The 24,652-nt window shown below is 42.3% G+C and overlaps 1 protein-coding gene across 2 annotated transcripts; it reads right to left on the bottom strand.

The window, feature by feature from the left end:
• Positions 1–636: 636 nt before the first annotated feature.
• On the bottom strand, positions 637–23,070 carry LOC109891386 (protein-glutamine gamma-glutamyltransferase 2). 2 transcript variants are annotated; one of them, XM_020483875.2, is made up of 13 exons: positions 22,876–23,070; positions 16,408–16,587; positions 12,642–12,860; positions 10,560–10,678; positions 9,163–9,291; positions 8,800–8,977; positions 7,026–7,161; positions 6,714–6,817; positions 6,179–6,418; positions 5,597–5,872; positions 3,609–3,769; positions 2,784–2,920; positions 637–1,067 (listed from the first exon to the last, which is right to left on the bottom strand). In XM_020483875.2, exons 1-13 carry the CDS (start codon positions 22,883–22,885, stop codon positions 917–919), a joined length of 2,040 nt encoding a protein of 679 aa, XP_020339464.1. In that variant the 5' UTR covers positions 22,886–23,070; the 3' UTR covers positions 637–916. The 2 variants fall into 2 exon arrangements, with proteins under 2 accessions (XP_020339464.1, XP_031681487.1); XM_031825627.1 differs by lacking the exon at positions 22,876–23,070 and adding an exon at positions 18,624–18,756.
• Between the last annotated feature and the right edge of the window lie 1,582 nt (positions 23,071–24,652).

Raw genomic sequence — 24,652 nt, 5'->3', positions numbered from 1 at the left:
CAGAGCTGGCAAGAAGATGGAGGTGAACGTTTTGTCCTCAAGGAAATTGCGAAGTATTTGCCAAAAGATTACTTATCAGTCCTATTTGGTCATGTTGCTTAATACTTTTCTCCTCGCACAATTGTTGACACAGGCTTAGAGCTGGCGGGCAACTTAGAGCTGGCAACTTCTGTAAAGTTGTGTCTGTCTAAATAATAAATGGGGCATATCAAATACCTTTTATGGGTATCTAAATGTATTTGTATATAGTATAATCCAATAGCTGTTAATTAATGATTGCAGTTACCGCAAACTAAGTATACAAATAGTAACCATGACGCCATTTCATACAGATGTAGTGTCTTACATGATCACTCTTTTGTTACTGATAATTTTCCTGCACATTAGAAAATGCTAATTGATAGTGTATTCAAGATTTAATTCGGCTTTTAAAATGTGTAGTTTCCACTATAAATGTCAGACTTGATTTGCCCTAATGGAAAATGTATGCATTGTACAGTATTTAGAACCTAGGCCACTTACTGTATCAATAACCATAACACAAATCTTACATTATTAAGCTTTACTTGAACAGATTTCTAATCCCAACAAATTGTGGATTTTCTTGACAAAAAAAGAGAGCCCGAAAAATAGAAATATGTTATTTTCCATGTATTTATTAAAAAGGTCTGTAGCACTATATTGTACATTTACAATATAAATTTGTTGACAACAATATGCAAAAATGTGAAAGTATTACAACTCAAAGCTTTCCATGCAAAATATTTATACATCCTATAAAATGTATAAATGCATAAAACTATAGGTGATAAGTGAGATATATCTATGAGAACAGCAATATGTTGCTTTGCAAAGATTTCGTAACAAGGCTTCTTTCTCATCAGGTTTTCTGGAGTGTAGGCTCAGGGTGGGTCCTCTATTTTCCGATGATGACGTTCCTGTAGCCCTTGACGTGACACAACTTATTGCTATCGAAGTCGACCACCAGTTTCCTTAGGCCCGAGTGGGTGGGCGTGAAGTAGATTTTGACCTTGGCATCCTGCCCAGGTTCCACCGTGGAGTTAAGTCTAAGAAGGGTAAATATTTAGAAGTTACTCTATCTACATTTACTGTAACACTATCACACTACATTCCCAGCATACATATTTAGACAGTTGATTATTTTTCATGAAAGTTTAGTTAAATAACTTGGCTATCTATGGATGTCTTTAGCTACAGATGTAGGATCTTCATTTGATCACTCTTTTGTTTCTGAGCCTTGAAATGCAAACCTGTAGTGTATTTTAGTTTTAAAAAGGCTTATAAAGTTTGTAATGTCCATTTTGTCATTTCTGACTTGATTTGCCCTAATGCAAAATGGATCAACCCCTACAAAAAATATCCATGAATTATAATCCACATAATAATTCACATTTCCTGTTGGTGCAGGATTATTTTCCCTCTGTAGTAAACTGGCTCAAATTTAGATCCTAGTGTGATAGTGTGATTGTAATGATTTTGCTGAGCTGACCAGCAAGGACTGTGTATGTATTGCATCAGCCATAGTTCTCTACATAGATATATGTCTGAACTAGAAAACACTTTGGATTAAAGCATGTGCTAAATAACCATATTATAGTATAGGATATTTAATTATGTTTTAGAAGCTCGACAAACTCATTCAAAACTGTTTTTATGAACAAATCCATTCATATTCTCGTCTCGATTGTTTAACACCACATCGAGCCAAACATCTAGGAGTCACATGCCAACCAAACCCACAACTCATCACAATCATCTGTCACACCCTGATCTGTTTCACCTGTCCTTGTGATTGTCTCCACCCCCTCCAGGTGTTGCTTATTTTCCCCGGTGTATTTATCCCTGTGTTTCCTGTCTCTCTGTGCCATTATGTTCAAGCCAACCAGCGTGTTTTTCCCGTGCGCCTGCTTTTTCTATTCTCTTTTTGCTAGTCGTCCTGGTTTTGACCCTGGCCTGTTTCTGGACTCTGTACCCACCTGCCTGACCATTCTGGCTGCCTTGACCATGAGCCTGTCTGCCATTCTGTACCTCCTGGACTCTGAACTGGTTTTGACCTTTTGCCTGTCCACGACCATTCTCTTGCCTACCCTTTTGGATTATAATAAATATCAAAGACTCAAGCCATCTGCCTCCCGTGTCTGCATCTGGGTCTCGCCTTGTGCCCTTATACCATCTGAATGCTTGGAAAACCAACTCTGACAAAACGATACTCACAGTCAAATTAATATTATAAATACTGAATAAATCCAGGCAAACATTCACGACCTGGTAAAACAGTCAGCTTCCGTCCAGCGAACTTCCTAGTCTTTGATGTGAAAGTGTTAATTTCCAAATCCAAAACATTTTTTGAGAAGATTCATGAAATTGTGGTCTTGGCAAAACTCTTGGATAGTTTAAGTGTGCTTGAATTGTACACGGCTGGGAATTCAGTATCCCACTTAACACTAGTAAGACTTTTTTAGTCTGCCTTTGACATGTAAGCACTATTGTGAGTCTGCTACAAAACATAAATTTCCTTTGTCATGAACTCCACCAAGGCATGGACATGCACCACTTGGTGACTAAAACATGATTGATTATTTGTCTATGAATTATACATATCCTTTTAGACATCCCTGACAAACATTACATGTAATTGTTGCTTTGATCCTCACTAATAGGTCCTATTTACACTCCTGTTGTTACTTTTAGCGGTCAATGCACTTGATCTGTAAACAGTCCCGTTTGGAAATAAACGTCACCCTGTCATGGTTCCCTCCTACCTCTCAGTGACGACCTGTCCTCCAGTGAGATTGGACCCCTCCACGGTGAAGCAGCAGTTCTGCAGCGGTACTGGGAGAGGGTTCTGCAGGGTGATCTCAGCCGCCAGCTTACGGTTCTCTTTGGGTTCCCCAAGGATCTATATATCAGGGAACATAAATTCTCTTAATGCTTTGACATATTGCATTTCATCGGCTAGGCGAACATGGAGAACGCTCTCTGATAATCACACTCAAGCTTGCAATGCCAGCTGGAACGGTTCTTTCAAACAATTTATCAGATGTTGACATAAGACAGTTGATACTTTTTTTATGAAAGTTTAGATAAATATCTTGACTATCTATGGATGTCTTTAGCTACAGATGTAGGATTTTAATTTGATATCTCTGATAATCACACTCAAGCTTGCAATGCCAGCTGGAACAGTTCTTTCAAACTATTTATCAGATGTTGACACATGTTGACATAAGACAGTTGATTATTTTTTATGAAAGTTTAGATAAATATCTTGACTATCTATGGATGTCTTTAGCTACAGATGTAGGATTTTAATTTGATATCTCTGATAATCACACTCAAGCTTGCAATGCCAGCTGGCACCGTTCTTTCACATTGTGAACTGTCCTGGCATGAGTACTTCCAAGCAACTTAGTTCTCTTGGAGCTGTGGTTAGCGTCCTTGGCTTGGGACCAAATGCTTGAACGTTTTTGATTCCCTAGTCAGAGTACTCCACTGAGGTTGCTGCAATAAGTATTCTTATTACTCATGTTAATCACTGTATTCTTGTGTTTTGTAAAGTGTTAAAGTAGTGAGAGTAGTGGGCATACCCTGACTTTGATCTCAGGGTTAACCAGTACGACGTTCCTCACAGCGAGGTAAGCCTCTTGGGTACCGTAGTCTAGGAGCAGAGCCGCCAGACGGATCAGGTTGTCCTCAGTGAGATTCTCTGCATACTTGGAGTAGTTCATCCTTAGAGCAACCCGCTTTTCTGGAGCGAGACATAAAGCAGAGAAAGTGAGACACCATCCAATTCCTCAGGATGTTGACACGTTGACATAAGCAGATACATAGAACACTGGACAGTATGATTTCAATGCACACAGACACACATTCACGAATTAGCATTAGACATGAAACAACATGAAAAGAACTCCATACACGGTCTTAAACTCTAAATGAACTACAGTATATCCCTCTCACATATACAGTGCCTTTGGAAAGTATTCAGACCCCTTGACTTTTTACACATTTTGTTACATTACAACCTTATTCTCAAATGGATTAAATAAAACAATTTCCTTATCAATCTACACACAATACCCCATAATGACGAAGCGAAAACAGGTTTAGAATTTTTTGCAAATGTTATTAAAAACAAAAATGTATTTACAAAAGTATTCAGACCTTTTGCTATGAGACTCAAAATTGAGCTCAGGTGCATCCTGTTTCCATTGATCATCTATGAGATGTTTCCACAACTTGACTGGAGGCCACCTGTGGTAAATTCAATTGATTGGACATGATTTGGAAAGGCACATACCTGTCTATATGAGGTCCCACAGCTGACAGTGCATGTCAGAATGGCTATAGAAATTGTCCGTAGAGCTCTGAGACAGGATTGTGTCGAGGCACAGATCTGGGGAAGGGTACCAAAACATTTCTGCAGCATTGAAGGTCCCCAAGAACACAGTGGCCTCCATCATTCTTAAATGGAACAAGTTTGGAACCACCAAGACTCTTCCTAGAGCTGGCCGCCCGACCAAACTGAGCAATTGGGGGAGAAGGGCCTTGGTCAGGGAGGTGACCAAGAACCCGATGGTCACTCTGACTAGAGTTCTAGAGTTCCTCTGTGGAGATGGGAAAATCTGCCAGAAGGACAACCATCTCTGCAGCACTCCACCAATCAGGCCTTTATGATAGAGTGGCCAGACGGACGCCACTCCTGAGTAAAAGGAGCATGACAGTGCGCTTGGAGTTTCCAAAAATGAATCTAAAGACTCTAAGACCATGAGAAACAAGATTCTCCGGTCTGATAAAACCAAGATTGAACACTTTGGCCTGAATGCCAAGCGTCACATCTGGAGGAAACCTGGCACCATCCTCACGGTGAAGCATGGTGGTGACAGCATCATGCTGTGTTTTTCAGCGGCAGGGCCTGGGAGACTAGTCAGGATAGAAGTAAAGATTAACGGAGCAAAGTATAGATATATCCTTCATGAAAACCTAATCCAGAGCGCTTTAGACCTCAGACTGGGGCAAAGGTTCACTTTCCAACAGGACAACAACCCTAAGCACACAGCCAAGACAATGCACGAGTGGCTTCGGGACAAGTCTCTGAATGTCCTTGAGTGGCCCAGCCAAATCCCGGACTTGAACCCGATTGAACATCTCTGGAGAGACCTGAAAATAGCTGTGCAGCAACGCTCCCCATCCAACCTGAGTTTGAGTGGATCTGCAGAGAAGAATGGGAGAAACTCCCCAAATACAGGTGTGCCAAGCTTGTAGGGTCATACCCAAGAAGACTCTAAGCTGTAATCACTGCCAAAGGTGCTTCAGCAAAATACTGAGTAAAGGGTCTGAATACTTGTGTAAATGTGATGTTTATGTTTTCTAATTAGCCAACATTTCTAAAAACCTGTTTTTGCTTTGTCATTATGGGGTATTGTGTGTAGATTGATGAGGGGGGAAAACTATGTAATCAATTTTAGAATAAGGCTGTAAACTAACAAAATGTGGAAAAAGTCAAGGGGTCTGAATACTTTCAGAAGGCAGTGTATATATACACAATACTTTCCATTGTACAAAGCCAACTGACCTTCTCCAGGTGCCAACTGTACATTGAGCAGGTCTTTGAACCCACAGTTCTCTCCCAGAATACCGTTGTAGGACACAGCTCTGGAGCCGAACACCAGACGGCACTTCTTCTCATTGGGCGTGTTGTTTGTAATCACGGCAAACACGTCAAAGTCACAGCCCTTTCTCATCTCCGTGGAAACCTTGATGACGATAAGCAGGCCAGCATTGTCTTGCTGCTGCAGTAGTTTGTTCTGGTGGTTGGCTTTTGTAAAGGCCTCCCTTTCCTCGTCAGAACCTGGGGCCACAGAAAGCAAAAGTTATACATGCTTTCATATACTGTAAATGAACTCTGATACATGCTGACACATTTAGGGAAGAATAAGACCTCGTTTCCAAAGTAGTCTTTAGTGAACTTCACCATATATTTCTTATTTTGAAACTGCATACTTTATCTATTATACATATAATGAACAGACTACTTCAAATACTTAAGAAAGAATGTGACTTTCCTATCTGCTCTCTTGGTGGCATATTGTGGTGTAATGTGACATTGGTGTGTCCTGGTGGCATGTTACAGTGGTGTCATAGTGAATCTCCCTACCCTCAGGGTACTTGTACAGGTGTGTGATGTCCTCTCTCCTATCACTGCCCACACTCTTAGTGCTGATCTTCAGCCCCACATGGACGGAGCTGATGATCTTCTTCGTGCTGCCATCTTTGCGCTTCATAAAGGTGTGCACGTCAGCATTGACCTCCGCAAACACAAATGGGGCATCATATTTATCGGTGAGCTCGCCCTCCTTGATGGCTTTCAGTGGGATAGGGCCACAGCAGTAAACCCCTGAAAGAAGGACAATCTGTGAGCGAACTGAAAATTACATGTTTTTATGACATATCTGAAGCCATATCCTTATCACTTCTAGTAAAATCCGAGCAATTCAGGAGTTTTCTGGAATCAACACACATACTGTATGAATTGGGGTCATGCCATTTTATGGGCTATTCTGAAATTGTTGGGATTATTGTAGTTGGGGTTATTGTAGTTGGGGTTATTGTAGTTGGGGTTATTGTAGTTGAGATTATTGTAGTTGAGATTATTGTAGTTGGGGTTATTGTCAATACCATCTAGGCCTCACCTTCACTCTTCTCCTGTGGTGTGGGGTCCATGACCTGCCAGCCGTCAAAACCTGGTTTGAGGTCAGGTCTGGTCATCCAGTTCTCGACCCAGCAGTGGTAGTTCCTACAAAGACATACAACCATAGTAACCCCTTAACCATTTCCAGACGGTCTGCTACAAGAGAAGGACATTTGCTCATATACCCAACCTCCGGAATGCCTTGACTATTTCCAGATTGTTGGCAAAAAGCATGAACAAATACATGGCTAGCTCTGTATTGAATTTGTCTGAGTGGAAATCCACCAATTTCATAGTCCTCCTGAGGTCTCACCATATCATGTCTCTGGACTTCTGAACAAGTTGTCCGTTCTCATCCACGTAGCGCTCTATCACCAGGTTACTGTTGGTGTCGTGGGCTGAATTGTAGTTGGTGACCAGTCGACAAGGAATGCCCAGGGCTCGTGAAACTGAGAGGGCACATAAATCATGTACAGTTAGCCAATACTACTCATCAACTATTCTACTACAGGTCTAACATATGGCATTATAAATATTTTACAGTTAGGTAATTTAGCAGACACTCATCCAGTGATGTACAGAAACAATTTGGGTAAAGTTGCTCAAGGGGACACCTAGTTGGCTTGGGGATCGAACCAGCAACCTTTTGGTTACTGGCCCAAGGCTCTTAACTGCTAGGCTACCTGCCCCCCTATTCATAGAATCAAAACAAATCAAACTTTATTTGCCACATGCGCCGAATATAACAAGTGTAGACTTTACTGTGAAATGCTTACTTACAAGCCCTTAGCCCTTAACCAACAGCGCAGTTCAAGAATAATAAAATATTTACCAAGGAGGCAAAAATAAAAATCAATAATAAAAAGTAACAATAAGAATAACAATGCTATATACAGGGGGCAATCGGTACAGAGTCAGTGTGCGGGGGTACAGGCTAGTTGAGGTAATCTGTACATGTAGGTGGGGGCAAAGTGACTATGCATAGGTAACAAACAAACAGCGAGTAGCAGCATTGTACAGGGGGGGGATAATCAATGGAAATTATCCGATGCCGATTTTTATGAATTGTTCAACAGTCTTATGGCTTGGGGGTAGAAGGTGTTGAGGAGCCTTTTGGTCCTAGACTTGGCGGTCCGGTCCCACTTGCCGTGCGATAGCAGGGAAAACAGTCCATAACTTGGGTGACTGAAGTCTCTGACAATTATATGGGCTTTCGCCTATTAATAGACACCACCTATTAATTTATAAAGGTCCTGGATGGCAGGAAGCTTGGCCCCAGTGATGTACTGTGCTGTTCGCAATACCCTCTGTAGCGCCTTACGGTCAGATGCCGAGCAGTTGCCATACCAGGCGGTGATGCAACCGGTCAGGATGCTCTCGATGGTGCAGCTTTACAACCTTTTGAGTATCTCGGAGCCCAAGCCAAATCCTTTCAGTCTCCTGAGGGGGAAAAGGTTTTGTTGTGCCCTCTTCACAACTATCTTGGTATGTTTGGACCATGGTAGTTCATTGGTGATGTGGACACCAAGGATCTTGAAACTCTCAACCCGCTTCACTACAGCCCCGTCGATGTTAATGGGGGCCTGTTCAGCCCGCCTTTTCCTGTAGGCCACGATCAGCTTCTTTGTCTTGCTCACACTGAGGGAGAGGTTGTTGTCCTGGCACCACACTGCCAGTTCGCTGACCTCCTCTCTATAGGATGTCTCATCGTTGTTGGTGATCAGGCCTACCACTGTTGTGTCGTCAGCAAACTTAATGATGGTTTTGGGATTCGTGTTTGGCCACACAGTTGTGGGTGAACAGAGAATACAGGAGGGGACTAAGTACACACCTGAGGGGGCCAAGTGTTAAGGATCAGTGTGGCAGACGTGTTGTTGCCTACTCTTACCACCTGGGGGTGGCCCGTCAGGAAGTACAGGATCCAGTTGCAGAGGGAGGTGTTTAGTCCCAGAGCCCTTATCTTAGTGATGAATGTGTTACTAAAGGTGTCTTGTGCAATACAAAAAGGGGACAGAATGTCTCTTACATAATATAACGATACAGTGTGTAAAAAACTCAGTCTTAATGTCTATGCATTCATTTCTAACCTGAGCAGGCCACTGCTGCAAACACCCAGCATTGGCCAAAGCGCACAGGCTGACAGGCATTTGTGTCCCAGTTCCGGAGGATCTCCACACTACCCTTCCATGACAGAGGGCTCACCCCGCCGTCATAGTCATCAGTCCACCTGCCCTGCAAGACTCCCTTGTCGTCATTGCAGTTCACCTGAGGGACATGGACAACAATGGTCAGGCTCTTCATTTCACATTCAGCTTTGTTGTTATATTGAGACTTGCTATTTGCCATCTACTATATGTTCAAGTGTATATTTTATATTATATTCTACTGTATGAACTGCAGTGTGTAATGCAGTGAATGACAGGATGCGAAACCGATTGATGTGATCTCACCATGGCACTGAGAACTCTGGACACATAGATTGGGTTTCTCCTCCCTGAAGCGTCTTTCCCAGGGTTACGCAGGCACTTCGGGTTCATATCCAGGATTCTCAGACAGGCATTCAGGATCCCATCCTCAAACTACATCACACAGAGAAAACCACACAAGGTCAAATCAACCTGCTACTTATTTTCAAAAGGGAACTAAGCATGCAAAGGTGAGCAAAAGATCGAATAAAGATCAAAGGATTAGAAGTTTGCTTCTCGTCTTTGATTCTCTCCTGAAAATATCATGTGCAAACGTTTAGTAAAGCTGAACGCCAGTCATATGCATAAACAGTGTGCACAATATGCAACTATGACACACACCAATTAGATAATGAGTTGTATCAACAATTGAACCTTGGTCTCACCATCTCAGTAGGATTATCATGATCTGTCAATTATACACAGATTGAACCAATGGAAGCATCTTGATGTGGAAAGAAAATAGCCTCAATTGGATTTTATCAGTCAACAGTTATGTAACAGATCTCTTCGTCATCTGACGACGAGTATGAAATATCGGACCAATGCGCAGCGAGGTAGGTGTCCATGTTAATTTATTAACTGAATACACAAAACAAAATAACGAAGTGAATGGAAGAAACAAACCAGTTCTGCAAGGTGACATACACTAAACAGAAAATAATCACCCAAAACAAGAGTGGGAAAACAGGCTACCTAAGTATGGTTCTCAATCAGAGACAACGATTGACAAACATACCAAACATAGAACAAAAACATTGAATGCCCACCCCAACTCACGCCCTGACCAACCTAAAATAGAAACATACAAAAGGAACTAAGGTCAGGACGTGACAAGTTCACTCATCACAAGTTCTTCTTAACCATAATTTATCTTCTCACTTTATCAAACTTGTCAGGCCACTCATGCAAATTTAGGATCTTAATTTGAGCCGGTTTCCTACAGAAGGAAAATAATCCTGCAGCAACAGGAAATGTGAATTATTATGTGGATTATAATTATTTGACATTTTTGTAGGTGTTGATCATTTCTTTCATAAGAATAAAATGGAAATTATAAACTTCAGAAGCCTTTTAAACCTCAAATACACTACATGTTTGTAATGTTCTGCATTGCAGGAAAGTTCTCCTGCAACAAGGTGATCAAATTAAGATCCTACATCTCTAAATATACAGTACTATGCGGCAGCATGATCTCACCTTTGAAAGTGCACAGTATAGTAGTTACAATGGAAAGCAGTTCAACATACATCTCTTGATGAATGGCTATTTCTCCCTTATCAGGGTAAGCGTAAGCCAAATTCAAAAGCCAAGCCTTTATCACTGCCACCGCCAAATTCTGGTTGTTTATACAACGATCAGAGCTGTGCTGTTGTTGGTACCTGGCCATAGTTCCAAGGTGTAGGGATGGGGTATTTCCAGCCGCCTCGGTAGATGATACCATCTTGAGCCAAGATGTACTCCCTCAGTTTCTCCTCACTGTCCATGTACACCACATCACCTGTTGACGAGAGATGTAAATAATACAGGGATAAAGTATCGTCCTCCATAGAAAAAGACAAGGTCTCAAAAGGCTGAATGGAATAAAGGGTGCCTCATTATCTGCTTGCAGTAGGCAACAGTATTTCAAAATGCATTGGGCTTATTAAATTACAATTTCTTTTCAATATAACTTTCTATGAAACTGTCACACCCTGACCATAGAGAGCCTTTGTTTTTCTATGGTATAGTAGGTCAGGGTGTGACTGGGGGGTTTTCTAGTTATTATTTTCTATGTGCGGTTCTAGTTGAGTTTTTCTATGTTTGTGTTTGGTATGATTCCCAATTAGAGGCAGCTGGCTATCGTTGTCTCTAATTGGGGATCATATTTAAGTAGCATTTTTTCCACTTGTGTTTTATGGGATATTGTTCTCCCTGAAGTGCGTGTCCCCAGTCCGGTATGTCCTGTGCCTGCTCCTCGCACTCTCCCTCAAGTGCGCCTTCCCAGTCCGGAACGTCCTGTGCCTGCACCTCGCACTCTACCTCAAGTGCGCCTTCCCAGTCAGGTACGTCCTTTGCCTGCTCCTCGCACTCGCCCTGAGGTGCGTGTCACCAGTCCGGTGCCACCTGTGCCGGCCACACGCATCAGGCCTCCAGTGTGCTTCCCCAGTCCAGAGCTTCAGGCGACGGTCCCCAGTCCAGAGCTTCAGGCGACGGTCCCCAGTCCAGAGCTTCAGGTGACGGTCCCCAGTCCAGAGCTTCAGGCGATGGTCCCCAGTCCAGAGCTTCAGGCGACGATCCCCAGTCCAGAGCTTCAGGCGACGGTCCAGAGCTTCAGGCGACGGTCCCCAGTCCAGAGATTCAGGCGACGATCCCCAGTCCAGAGCTTCAGGCGACGATCCCCAGTCCAGAGCTTCAGGCGACGGTCCCCAGTCCAGAGCTTCAGGCGACGGTCCCCAGTCCAGAGCTTCAGGCGACGGTCCCCAGTCCAGAGATTCAGGCGACGGTCCCCAGTCCAGAGCTTCATGCGATCCACGGGATGAGATGGTTCTTCGGCCCGCACCAGAGCCGCCACCAAAGATGGTGCATCCGCAAGCTGAGTGGGGGCTACGACCTGCAACAGAGCCGCCACCGACACTAATCACCCCCCTACCCTCCCATTTGTTTCAGGTTTTATGGGATATTGTTTTGAGTTAGTTACAGTTAGTTGTTTTGTTCTTTCTTTGTTGTTTTTCTACCACAGTACAACAAATTCATTTGGATTTGTAACATATAATACGAATAATACGAATTGCCCAAAAATTAAACGTATTGTTTTTTCAGGATGTTACATATCATACGGAGTGGATGTAGTAAGCAATTGGATGAATTAGTACACAAAAAATGGGGACCACTTTTGGCTCGTGAGCACCACTTTCAAATCTACTGGCTGAAATGATACAAACGTTTGAGAGTACATCTTTAATGAGACTATCTGCTGTCTATTTACTTTGAAGTCTAAGGTAACAAAATGTCTAAGGTAACAAAATGTCTAAGGTAAGATGTATTGTAAATACAGCACATGATAGGGCTAAACATTTAGAGATACTGGAATATACTTATCCATCCCATTCTCCATTGCATGATCATCATATTCTCTCCAAAACTACCATCCATCCATGCCATCCTGTTCTCCCCACTATAGGATCCTTCCTGTAAGCCTGCATCCCTCCATTGGTCATGCTGGCTGTCTTTGTAACAGAGACGTCTAAAGCGCCTATCAGAGTCCAAAACATGTACGCATACATGTTCTAAAATATTGGACTTTTGGCTCTCCTACTTTTCGAATTCTCAGCACGGCTCAAGCAATTTTTCCAACTGTCAACACATTCCGCATAGCTATGTCTTGTCTCTGCGTCTGTGAATTACTCTTAAGGCATTCCACTCAACTATGCATAGCCCCTACTATACTCGCAGACAGAATGATGTATGGAATGTTTACCTACCGGTGCACCAGGGGTTATAGAGCAGCACAAAGTCCACCCTGCCCCCCTGACCCAGAGTCAGGCGCCAGCGTCCGATGGGCGCGTCCGGGGGGGAACAGATGGACAGGGATACCATGTTCCCGGGGGGACTGGTGATGGCGGCGCTCCAGCGGGAGGTATCGATTTGGTCTGTCAACCCAAAGGAGGCCTGTGTACCATACTGGTCAGAGGGCTGGGGACCTAGTAGAGGACATGAAGAAGAGAAATGGTTAAAGATGGAACACTTGACTAGGGATGATGTAAAGGACTTCAATGCCAAAACACTAGAGCTTACCTACTTATTTTACCATTGGAGGGAAAGTAATATTGGCCATAGCTATTCTGTCATTCTTTGTCATGGATCTCAATAGTCTAAAGTGGGGTTTTAAATAGGCCTTGACAAAAGTCATGACCTTGACAGAAGTTGCTGTCCTTTATAAGAATTACGTTCTTTACTGTATTATGAAAAATATGAAGCACACAGCTGCTTTCAGGTCACACATGAAACGTTTTCATAATTCAGACTGTACAATTGACATACTATTCCCAAACCCTTCAGCGAGAACATTGGAAAATGGTGGGCAATTCCACAGGGATCAAAGACGATGGAAACTCAGCTTCCTTCAAGTGACCTCCGTTAAAATAAACTGCCTGAACTGAAATTCCATTGTGTTCAGACTGGGCATAAGGCCAAATAACCACCCCTTTTAACCCCTTTGCTTTCTGCAGCAAGCTGAAACAACTTAGATTTCTTCCTTGGCTGTTCTGTGTATTAACGTTTATATTACAGCCCATGAAAAAATAGTTGAACTTTCACTGTGATAGCCTTATCTTTGATAGGACACATGCTTTCCTGTGGAGTGATCCTCTTCCTGTTCTCAAACTGGTGATACTGTAGAAACTGCTGTGGTCTGTACAATGGCCACTCCACCCCTCTTATGACTGTTATTTACATCTGACACATTCATCTTGATTAAAACATCTGATCATTTCAGTGTTTTCCCCTAGATATTTCCAAAGGCGGGACAGAAAGTGTCCCCAACACAACATCTATGGTTCCTGACAACAGAACCAAAGCCCAAAGCCTGGGCAGGGTGAGTAATGGTAAAGGAGACAGGGTAGAGTGTCAGCTAACTATTCTGTAAGAGTCAATAGCGTTATCACTGAAAATTTGAACATGCTTAAACGGTTTCCCTTTCCTTGAAACAACATTCGACCTCACCCATTAGCTTTTCTTACTCCTTATCATTTTGTAGATCACAATGACCATTGGGGAAAATAAACAAGTTCCCAATGCCAATAGAAACACTCAAGTAGGCGTTGCCATAATACCTATCCCAAATACAAGTGTGCCAACCTTGTAGCGTCATACCCAAGAAGATTTGAGTCTGTAATCGCTGCCAAAGGTGCTTCAACAAAGTACTGAGTAAATGGTCTGAATACTTATGTAAATGTGATATTTCATTTATATATATATATATAAATTGGCCCAATTGAAATAAAAAATAAAAACTGTTTTTGCTTTGTCATTATAGGGTATTGTGTTTAGAATGACAATGTAATACATTTTAGAAAAAGGATGTAACATAACAAAATGTGGAAAAGGGGAAGGGGTCTGAATACTTTCCGAATGCACTGAATGTACATATAGGTAGGGGTAAAGTGCCTAGGCATCAGGATTTTTAACAAACCGCAGCAGCAGCGTATGTCAGTGGTTCCCAACCCAGGTCCTCCAGTACACCCCAACAGTACACCCCAACAGTACACCCCAACAGTACACATTTTTGTTGTAACCCTGGACAAGCACACTTGATTAAACTTGCAAACTAATCATCAAGCCCTCGATGAGTTGAATGAGGTGTGTTTGGGCTGTTGGAGAACCGGAGTTAGGAAACACTGGCGCATGTGATGAGTCAACATAGTCAGTGCAAAAAGTGCCAATACAGATATTCCATGTAACTATTTTGCAGTCTTATTGCTTGGGGGTAAAAGCTGTTCGGGGTCTTGTTAGTTCCAGGCTTGGTGCATCGGTACTGCTTGCTGTGCGGTAGCAGAGACAACAGTCTATAGGGTGTCTGGAGTCTTTGACAATTTTCATGACCTTCCTCTGACACCGTCTGGTATAGAGGTCCTGGATGGCAGGGAGCTCAGCCCCAGTGATGTAATGGGCCGTACACACTACCCTGTGTATCGCCTTGTGGTTGGATGCCAAGCAGTTGCCATACCGAGCATGGATGCAGCCAGTCAAGATGCTCTCAATGGTGCAGTTGTAGAACTTTGAGGATCTGAGGGCCCATGCCAAATCTTTTCGGCCTTCTGAGGAGGAAGAGGCGTTGTCGTGCCTTCTTTATGCCTGTGTTGGTGTGTTTGGTCCATGTTAATTACTTAGTGATGTGGACACAGAGGAACTTGAAGGTCTTGACCTGCTCCACTACACCCCTGAGGGGCCCCCGTGTTGAGGGTTAGCGTGGTGGATGTGTTGTTGCCTATCCTCACCACCTCGAGGCAGCCCGTCAGTAAGTCCAGAATCCAGTTGCAGTGGGAGGTGTTCAGCTTAGTGATGCGCTTGGAGGGCATTATGGTGTTGAGCACTGAGCTGTAGTTGAGGAACAGCATTCTCACATAGGTGTTCCTCTTGTCCAGGTGGGAGAGGACAGTGTGGGGTGCAATAGAGATTGCGTCATCTATGGATCTGTTGGGACGGTATATGAATTGGAGTGGGTCCAGGGTGTCTGGGATGATGGTGTTGATGTGAGCCATGATCAGCCTTTCAAAGCATTTCATGGCTACAGATGTGAGTGCTACAGGTTACATTGGCGTCCTTGGGCACAGGGAAAATGGTTGTCTGCTTGAAACATGTAGGTATTACAGACTGGGTCTCTGGTCAAAATCTAAACAGCAAGCCAGTTCCAAAATCGACTTATTGGATAGCTCCAGTGAATACAAGTGGATGTTTCCTATTACAGAAATGCTTGTAGAAGCCAAAAATGTACAGGTAGTGAAAAAAGGCCTTAGACTTTAAGGGGTTAAAACAATAGCAAAATATAGCATAGATTATGTTGTTATAGTGTTACACACTATGCAGCAGCACATGCATGAGGTATTTTCAAACTTGCAGGGAAGTTAAGATTTAGACTTGAGATTTATCGGTCACAGCCCAATAGACTGTCTTCATTCAATCAAGGAAGAATTGAAGTAAGTCACTGGAGCTCATGGCAAAGATTTTGGAACTGGGTTTCTGTTTCGATTTTGAGTAGAGAATGGAAAGCATTATTTTACTGGGTCGTGTCTGTTAGGAAATGTTAAAAGTACCATGGCAACGCCTAATTGTGTGTTTCTATTGGCACAGGGAACTTGTTTATTTTCTCCAGTGATAGGGAGATAGCAATACAAAAAGCTAATGCTGAGGTCTAATGTTGTTTAGAGGATAGGGAAACTGTTTGATCCTGCTCCAAATATCAGTGAGAAGACTATTGACTCTTACAGAACAGTTAGCTAGCTGACACTCTACCCTGCCTCGTTTACCATTACTCACCCTGCCCAGGCTTCAGTTTCTGTTGTCAGGAACCGTAGATGTTTGTTTTGGGACCCTTTGTGTCATGCTTTTGGAAATATCTAAGGGAAATACTGAAATGATCTTATGTTTTAATAAAGATTAACCTTTAGGATTTAATAAAAATTCAACAACATTGATCTAGTGCTTGTCACATGGAATTGATTAGTCGACAACCCAGGGATAACACAGTACCTGTCTCTACGGTGAGGTCGAGGGCGCTGCCACCAGGCTGGTAGACGCCCGAGCGGAGGTGCAGGTTGATGGTGAACGACTGGCCCCTTCTCACGATGAGGCGCTCCACCCCGTTGAGCTCCGTGCGGTGGTCTGTGTTGTTGAACTCACACTCCAGGTCCCATCGGGCAATGTCCAGTGCTGGGAGATTGATGAGAGAGAGAAAGGAAACAGTGAGTAGAATTACCTCAGGATTGACCATCTACCCAGCCAGTTACAAGGGAATACAATCCTGCTCCACAGTTCCTCTGTTTGCTCTTTGGGGGTGTCAGTCCAGTCTTCAGTATAATAAGGCTTAACACTTTCTGACAAATGTGTTCGTCAAAAGTGCTATACAAATATTATTTTATCGATTGATTGTCTTCTCTTTCATGGTGCCTCAGTGGTGGACCAAACTCCCCCATTGCTTTTAAGACAATTGTGTCTATACCTGTTTTTAGATAGACTGATGACCTTCCTCTTCAAACTGTCTCCCCAACTCTCAACGCTGGTTCCTTCCAAGTAGACCACACCTTCCTCTCACCACCAATGGCACTACTACTCTGGAAATGTCTATAATAGTTGCTTTACATTGTATTGTTGCATTTCAATTCTGGTACTTAATTCTATTCATGGTGCCTCAGTGGTGGACCAAACTCCCCCATTGCTTTTAAGACAATTGTGTCTATACCTGTTTTTAGATAGACTGATGACCTTCCTCTTCAAACTGTCTCCCCAACTCTCAACGCTGGTTCCTTCCAAGTAGACCACACCTTCCTCTCACCACCAATGGCACTACTACTCTGGAAATGTCTATAATAGTTGCTTTACATTGTATTGTTGCATTTCAATTCTGGTACTTAATTCTATTCTTAGCACTACAATGAAGTATTCTACTGACCTCTGAAGAGAGAGTTGCTTGTTTTTATGCTAGCTGTCCAGCTCTTTGACTATGTGCTTTTACAGAAAGAGTGTCTTCTAAATGTCTGTTAGAACCACTGGGCCTCATTCTGACTCCAACATTCTAACAGTGTAATGGAGAACATTTCATATATGCTATTGCAAAAACAATAATTTGGTTGTGTTTATGAAGGTCGTAGGTAAAATTGGAATATTTTTTTTTTTAAATTTGAACACCATAGCATTTCCATGAGTTTATTTTACTATAGGATATACTGTATGTAAAAACATAAACACACAAAAAACACAACATTTGTCACGAGTCCGACCGAAGGTGGCTCCCCTTCCCGTTCGGGTGGCGCTCGGCGGTCATCGTCGCCGGCCTACTAGCTGCCACTGATTCTTTTCTTCCCCTTCTTATGTGTTTATTGATTACACCTGTTTTGAGTTGGTTGTATTAGTTGGGCTTTATTAGTCAGCCGGCCCGCCCGCTTCTTTGTGCGGGATTGATCATTGTAACCCTGGTGTTTGATACAGACGAACGTGTTGGTGTATGTTCGTGTATAGTGCTGGACTGTTTTCGTTCCCCGTGTCCGGGGCATTTTGTTTTGAGCACCCAGTGTTTAGTGGGGTGGCCGTGGTTCACCGTGCGTGCATTAAAAGAGCACTATATTGAACTCTCTGTTTTCCTGCGCCTGACTTCCCACTCACGACACCCAGTACCTTACAACATTTCATATGTTCAATCAATTTTGTTTGGGGAATGCCTTTATTACAACTATGAAACTAAAAGCATATATGTTGGAACACGGCAACAGTTTATTTTTATAACAACAAAATAAATAAAATACCCCAACCACAAAGACGCAAGACGTGCGGTCAAATTATGAAAACATCAGTAAAGCCTAAACATCATTATAAGCGCCAAGTGTCAAGGACGGAGGGGGGCATGACTTTAAATTTTTCTTATACATGAGCTGTCAAAATGACTGCTTTAGCGGTTTTAGTTTGAAAGAAAATTTACATAAGCTATGGTATACTTAATAATATCAATAAGTGTATAGCCTATAGAATAAAACGTATGCATGGCTAAATCATTAAGGGTGTCGAATTAACTTGTGGTACATAGGCCTTAGACAAATGGTTAAAGGACTGCTGCAAATTGTTTCCAGACATTTTCAGACCTTCTGCCATCTTATCTCTGGCAGCAGGCATGAATCCAAGGACATTCATTGTTATTTAAACTTACCATAAGAGTTCACTTCCTGTTGTTGAGTGGAAAGAGAAAAAAATCTTACCTGTTGTGTAACAGAAAGACTTGTATTGCCGTAAAAATCATAGGAATCCTTCAGACAGGAAATGCTGCTTAGCAAATAACTATCTTGGGAACTATATTTACTCAAGTACCACTAGTGGGTAAATACTACACCAATCCATTGAGACACAGACTTGAACTCTTTCATTGATTCATTAAAAAAAGAAAGGGAAGTATTTCACAAGAGAGAAAACAAGAAAACATGAATGAGCAGTGGATGTGCAAGCAAATACTGTACACCTCCTTGTCCCCAGGGCTCGGTGTGTGAATAAGATCCCACCCTCTGATTTCCTATTTACAGTCATCCTGCTTCTTTAAGACATGACTGGTTGTTGTTAAAAGTAGCACTCTAACATTATTCAAGATGTAGTACACCATCTTGTTTCACCAATCACTTTAGAGCTGCATTGTCAACACTCACTTATCCCAATTTCTTATAGGACAAAATGACATATATTTCAGAAAGAATTTAACATCAAATGGCTTATATGTAATTATGTTACCTCTGATTGCCATATTACGCAATCAAAGGAATATTGCTCAAGCTTTAAAAGGTTGCTTGCCCTAGGGTGCTTATATACCCTATTTCCAGTGTACTACTTCTTGAATAATGTTAGAGTGCTACTTTGAACTACATGCAGGGTTGGGGAGTACCTGATTACATGTAATCACTTACATGCAATCTGATTACAAAAAAACAACTAATCAGTTACTATAACAACAAAACTCTGATTACATATACTGTTTAAAAACTAGATTTGTATTTAATGGATTACTTTAATTTCATAATGTGTTTGCGAGAGAAATGTTTGCGAGTGAAAAAATACATTATGCCACAGTTCTGTTTTCTCAATTACATTCCAATCAGAATTGAAAAAAGGTGTTTAAATTTGTTATGTTACTGAGTTTGGGTAATCCAAAAGTTACATTACTGATTATAATTTAACAGGTAACTAGTAACTGTAACATATTACATTTAAAAAGTAACCTACCCAACCCTGACTACATGTATCACAAATCCATTTCCGTAGGAACATCTGGATAGTGTATCTTCTACATTTGACCAACCATGTGTTTTACACCTTGTAGTTGAAGAAAAGTGGTCTTTCAAAGGAGACAAACTTAAGTCTCCAGTCCAGCTCTTTCATCCTAAAGAGAAATTAAGTTGTCAATAAGCCTATTTTACTCAGTCATAAAGCGCCTGGGAACTTGTGCTTTTCCACAGCTAGAGGCAACAGGACTACAAACCTAGAATCTGGAGACCATTAGGCAGATTGATAGCAGATAAACAACAAAAATGTTGTTTTCGACAACACAGTCCAAACAGCGCAGGTTCAATCAATGTAATGGTAAAGTGTAGTTATTGCTGCGTTTCATTCTTGAACTACACAGTTGGTATCAAATAAAATGTATTTTTATTAGACACTCTCGCATTGCGGAATGAAAGCCGATGTAAGATAATGTGCAGTCGGAATTTAAACGGAACGGTTTCTGTAATTAAGGTGTAGTTATTGTTGTTTTTCTTTGTTCTATTGCACTGGGAAGACAGAAATGTATTACAGTCTGTCACAAACATGAATAGTGCAAAAATAAATTTACGGACAGAGAGCAAAGTGAGCTATGTGTGTAGGGGGGGTGTCTTCCATTGAGCAGGCTACTACCATGAGGTCACCATCTCCACCATGCCATCACTCTAGACTTACACTCCCTTGTTTTGCTTCCAGTCTACTAAACTTGAACAACACCACAAGTGTCCTGTTATAGGCCAAGCAGAATTACTGGGCCAGAATAAACCCAATAAGGTTGGGGCAATGAAAGATCCTAGTAAGGGAAAAACGCACAGAAGCAGGTACAGTAAATCCCAGGAAAAATAGATACGTTCTCTAAGCTATTAACAGCAACCTATCCAGCCTAGTCACGAATGAAGCGGCAAGAGCTCTCTCTCTCTCTCAATTCAATTCAATTTAAGGGGCTTTATTGGCATGGGAAACACATGTTTACATTGCCAAAGCAAGTGAAATAGATAATAAACTAAACAAAAACAAAACATCTCTTTCTCTGTCTGTATGTGTGTGCGTGCTTCTCAGTGTTGTCTGTATGTGTCTGCATGCTTGTGTGTGTGTGTTTGTGTGTGTGTGTGTGTGTGCAAGGTGTAAAAGGTTTGAAAGGGTTCATAGGGGCTTCGCAAAATCATTCCAAGAACAAATTAAGTTAGCCACAGTTTCTGGTTGCAGTTACAGCTGCTGTCTGCTATTAAAAGCCCAAAGTTCCCTTAGCAACACTTAACTCCCTCTGAAACACATTCCTCAGATGCATACAACTAGGCTAAAGCTTATGGTTTGCTGACAAGCTGGGAGACAACACTTGTGTCATCAGTGAGCCAGAAAATTGAGCCAGAAAAATAAAAGGCTGCCTTTATATATATAGAAATTACATTTGGTTCTGTTAAGACATCAACCCCAATGGCCTATAGACAGCATGTTAAGTTAAGTTGTAACCATTTAGTGGTTATGGTTTCAGCATTGGCAATGTGAAAAGAAGTTCTCACCCCATCCAGCTTTTAGATGTTGGATGACAGTTTTGGTTGGTGCAGTTGTCAGAATGTTGTTCATTGACTACAGCTCAGCGTTCAACACCATTGTCCGCTCTAAACTTTTCACCAAGCTGAGAACTCTGGGACTGAACACCTCCCTCTGCACCTGGATCATAGACTTTCTTAAGGTCGACCCCAGGTGGTGAGGGTAAGCAACATCACCTCCGCCACACTGACCCTCAACATGGGGACCCCACAGGGGTGTGTGCTTAGTCTCATCTTGTGCTCCCTGTTCACCCACGACTACGTAGCCACGCATGACTCAAACACTATCATCAAGTTTGCTGACGACAAGACGGTGGTAGGCTTGATCACCGGCGACAATGAGACAGCCTAAAGGGAAGAGGTCCATGACCTGGCAGTGTGGTGCCGGAACAACAACCTCTCTTTCAACGTCAGTAAGACCAAGGAACTGATTGCCCCCATCCACATCGACAGGGATGCAGTGGAGCTTCAAGATCCTCTGTGTCCAAATCACTAAGGACTTCAAATGGTTCACACATACACACAGTTGTGAAGAAGGTGCGACAGCACCTCTGCCCTCTCAAAAGGTTAAAAAGGTTTGACTTGGGCCAAATGATCTGTTCCAACGTCTAGTGGAAAGCCTTCACAGAAGATTGGAGGTTATTATAGCAGCAAAGGGGGGGGTGGGGTGGCGGACAACTCCATATGAATGCCCATGACTTTGGAATGAAATGTTCGACAAGCAGGTGTCCACATACTTTTGGCTATGTAGTATATTTATTTTTGTATTCTTTTTTTGAGGGATAAAAAAACCCTCAATATACCTTAAAATAACTAAAACCAAATTGAAACTGTGTAGAAAAAAAATCATGGAACTACATTCATACAGTTTCTTGCCTGTGTCCAGCTCCCTGATAATCACCTCAATGACAGTTAGACAGCCAGGGAGAAAACACATTTTCAAAAATAATGGAAAATAACAATTTTGGGTAAATTTTGATGGCGAGGAAATATATAAAAAAAATTGTGCACATGTGGCCCTCAGGCAAATTGTGATTGACACCACTGGATAAGGTCATCAACCTAATGTAGCAGGCGTAAAAGAAACCAGCTACCGGTAAGTTATTTGCCATTATTTGTCCATAGTAGGGTATCCAAAACTCTGTCTGTGTAGTGCTGAGTCAAAAACCAAAACGTGCACCCAGGGTGTCCCGAGGACCATTTTGGAAAACCCTGGTCCATAGTGAAGGGATGGATCAGGTTTTACTTTGCTCTTTAGTTTTGAGAATTTTTTCTAAACAAATCAATTGTTCACCAGCCTTTTAAGGTAATATTGAAATCCTCTAAATGCTTCAAATATTTAGATACATATTCTGGCATATGGCTCAGTCCTGCAAGGTAGTATTTATTTTAGGAAGCAATAACATAACATGATAAGCTATTTTAAATTATCTGCCACTGTCTACTTTGTAGACCATGATGCAAGTTTATCGTTGATATTGAAAAAAAAAATGCATTAGTTGTTATACTGATGATGAAACTCTCAAATGTAATTCACAGTTATGTTCAAATGTTCAATAATGCTATGCACGTACTAGAGAGAAGATTTACAGAGATACAACACATTCAATAAAACATTGCAAAAAAAACCCATTTCAAACAGTTATTAAATTCTTACCGTGAGCCATTATCGCGTTGACGTACTGCTGGGTAATAGTCTGTATTAGGCTGTTGAAAGTATTCTCTACTCTGCGCAGCTACTCTGACTGTGAACGAAAGTTGATATTTGTAGTGGTCATGCGCGTCACCAAAATCCATTGGTAGTCGACTCTTTCACAATTTTGCGGAAGCTGACGGTATAATGCATAACCTGCGCTGGGAAGTAATCGGGGCGTGTTGGTTTTCTTCCGTCGAACGCCCACGTGCGCGTGCTCACATGCATGAGCAAGCACGCACGCACTCACACAGAAACACCCACATACACTCTATTGACCTTGTAGCGACCTCGTCCTATACAATAGTTGCACAATTTCCTGCATACATTTGTGTGACAATAGGGAATGGGGAAGACACATAATTTAGTCATCATGTCAGGAATAAAATGTACATCAATGTCAAAATACAATTTACTTCTAGGAAATATACTGAACAAAAATCTAAACTCAACATGCAGCAATTTCAACAATTTTTCTGAGTTCCAGTTCATATAAGGAAATCAGTCAATGGAAATACATTAATTAGGCCCTAATCTATGGATTTCACATGACAGGGCAGGGGTGCAGCCATGGCTGGGCCTGGAAGGGCATAGGCCCACTCACTTGGGAGCCAGTCCCAGCCAATCAAAATACGTTTTTCCCCAAAAAGGACTTATTAGAGACAGAAATACTCCTCAGTTTCATCAGTTGTCCGGGTGGCTAAACTCAGATGATCCCACAGGTGAGAAGCCGTATGTGTATGTCCAGGGCTGGCAAGGTTACACGTGGTCTGCGGTTGTGAGGCTGGTTGCACGTACTGTCAAATACTCTAAAACGACTTTGAAGGTAGAGAAATTAACATTCAATTCTCTGGCAAGAGCTCTGGTGGACATTAATGCAGTCAGCATACCAATTGTGTGCTCTTTCAAAATGTAGACATCTTTGGCATTGCGTGACAAAACTGCACATTTAAGAGTTGCCTTTAATTGTACCCAGCACACGGTGTACCTGTGTAATAATCTTGCTGTTTAACCAGCTTCTTGATATGCCATACTTCTCAGGTGGATGGATTACATTGGCAAAGGAGAAATGTCAGCCACGTCGCGGACACCGATGTCTTGCTCCCGGACAAGCTATACACCTTCTTCGCCCACTTTGAGGAGAACATATCGCCAACAACACTCCCGAGGCAGCTCCCGAGGCATTTAAGCGTGTTAATCCTCGCAAGGCTGCCGGCCCAGACGGCATCGCTAGCAGCGTTCTTTAAGCATGTGCAGACCAGCTGGTTGGAGTGTTTACGGACATATTTAATCTCTCCCTATCCCAGTCCGCTATTCCCATTAGCTTCAAGATGTCCACCATTGTTCCTGTACCCAAGAAAGCAAGGGTAATTGAACTTAATGACTATCGCCCAGTAGCACTCACTTCTGTCATCATGAAGTGATTTGAGAGGCTAGTTAAGGATCATATCACCTCCACCTTACCCAACACCTTAGACTTACTGCAATGTGGATACCAATCCAATCCAATCCAATCCAATGTGGATACCATCCATATATCCATGGATGATGCAATCGCCAACGCACTGTATCTATGCCATCTGAACAACAGGAATACCTATGTAAGAATGCTGTTCATTGACTACAGCTCAGCCTTCAACACCACAGTACCCTACAAGCTCATCATTAAGTTTGTAGCCCTGGGTCTGAACCCTGCCCTGTGCAACTGGGTCTTGGACTTCCCGATGGGCCGCCCCCAGGT

The sequence above is a fragment of the Oncorhynchus kisutch genome, linkage group LG5 (assembly GCF_002021735.2).
Source record: "Oncorhynchus kisutch isolate 150728-3 linkage group LG5, Okis_V2, whole genome shotgun sequence".
Classification (NCBI taxonomy): Eukaryota; Metazoa; Chordata; class Actinopteri; order Salmoniformes; family Salmonidae; genus Oncorhynchus; species Oncorhynchus kisutch.
Note: the sequence above shows the minus strand (reverse complement) of the source record. Positions and strands in the feature narration are given on the sequence as shown.

What these genes read in the sequence shown, in the direction of transcription:
- LOC109891386 (XM_020483875.2), bottom strand. An exon ending in ACCCTGAGATCAAAGTCAGG is followed by an intron (nt 2,921 to 3,608) that starts GTATGCCCACTA and finishes CCTGATATATAG; the next exon opens with ATCCTTGGGGAACCCAAAGA. An exon ending in GGACAGGTCGTCACTGAGAG is followed by an intron (nt 1,068 to 2,783) that starts GTAGGAGGGAAC and finishes TACCCTTCTTAG; the next exon opens with ACTTAACTCCACGGTGGAAC.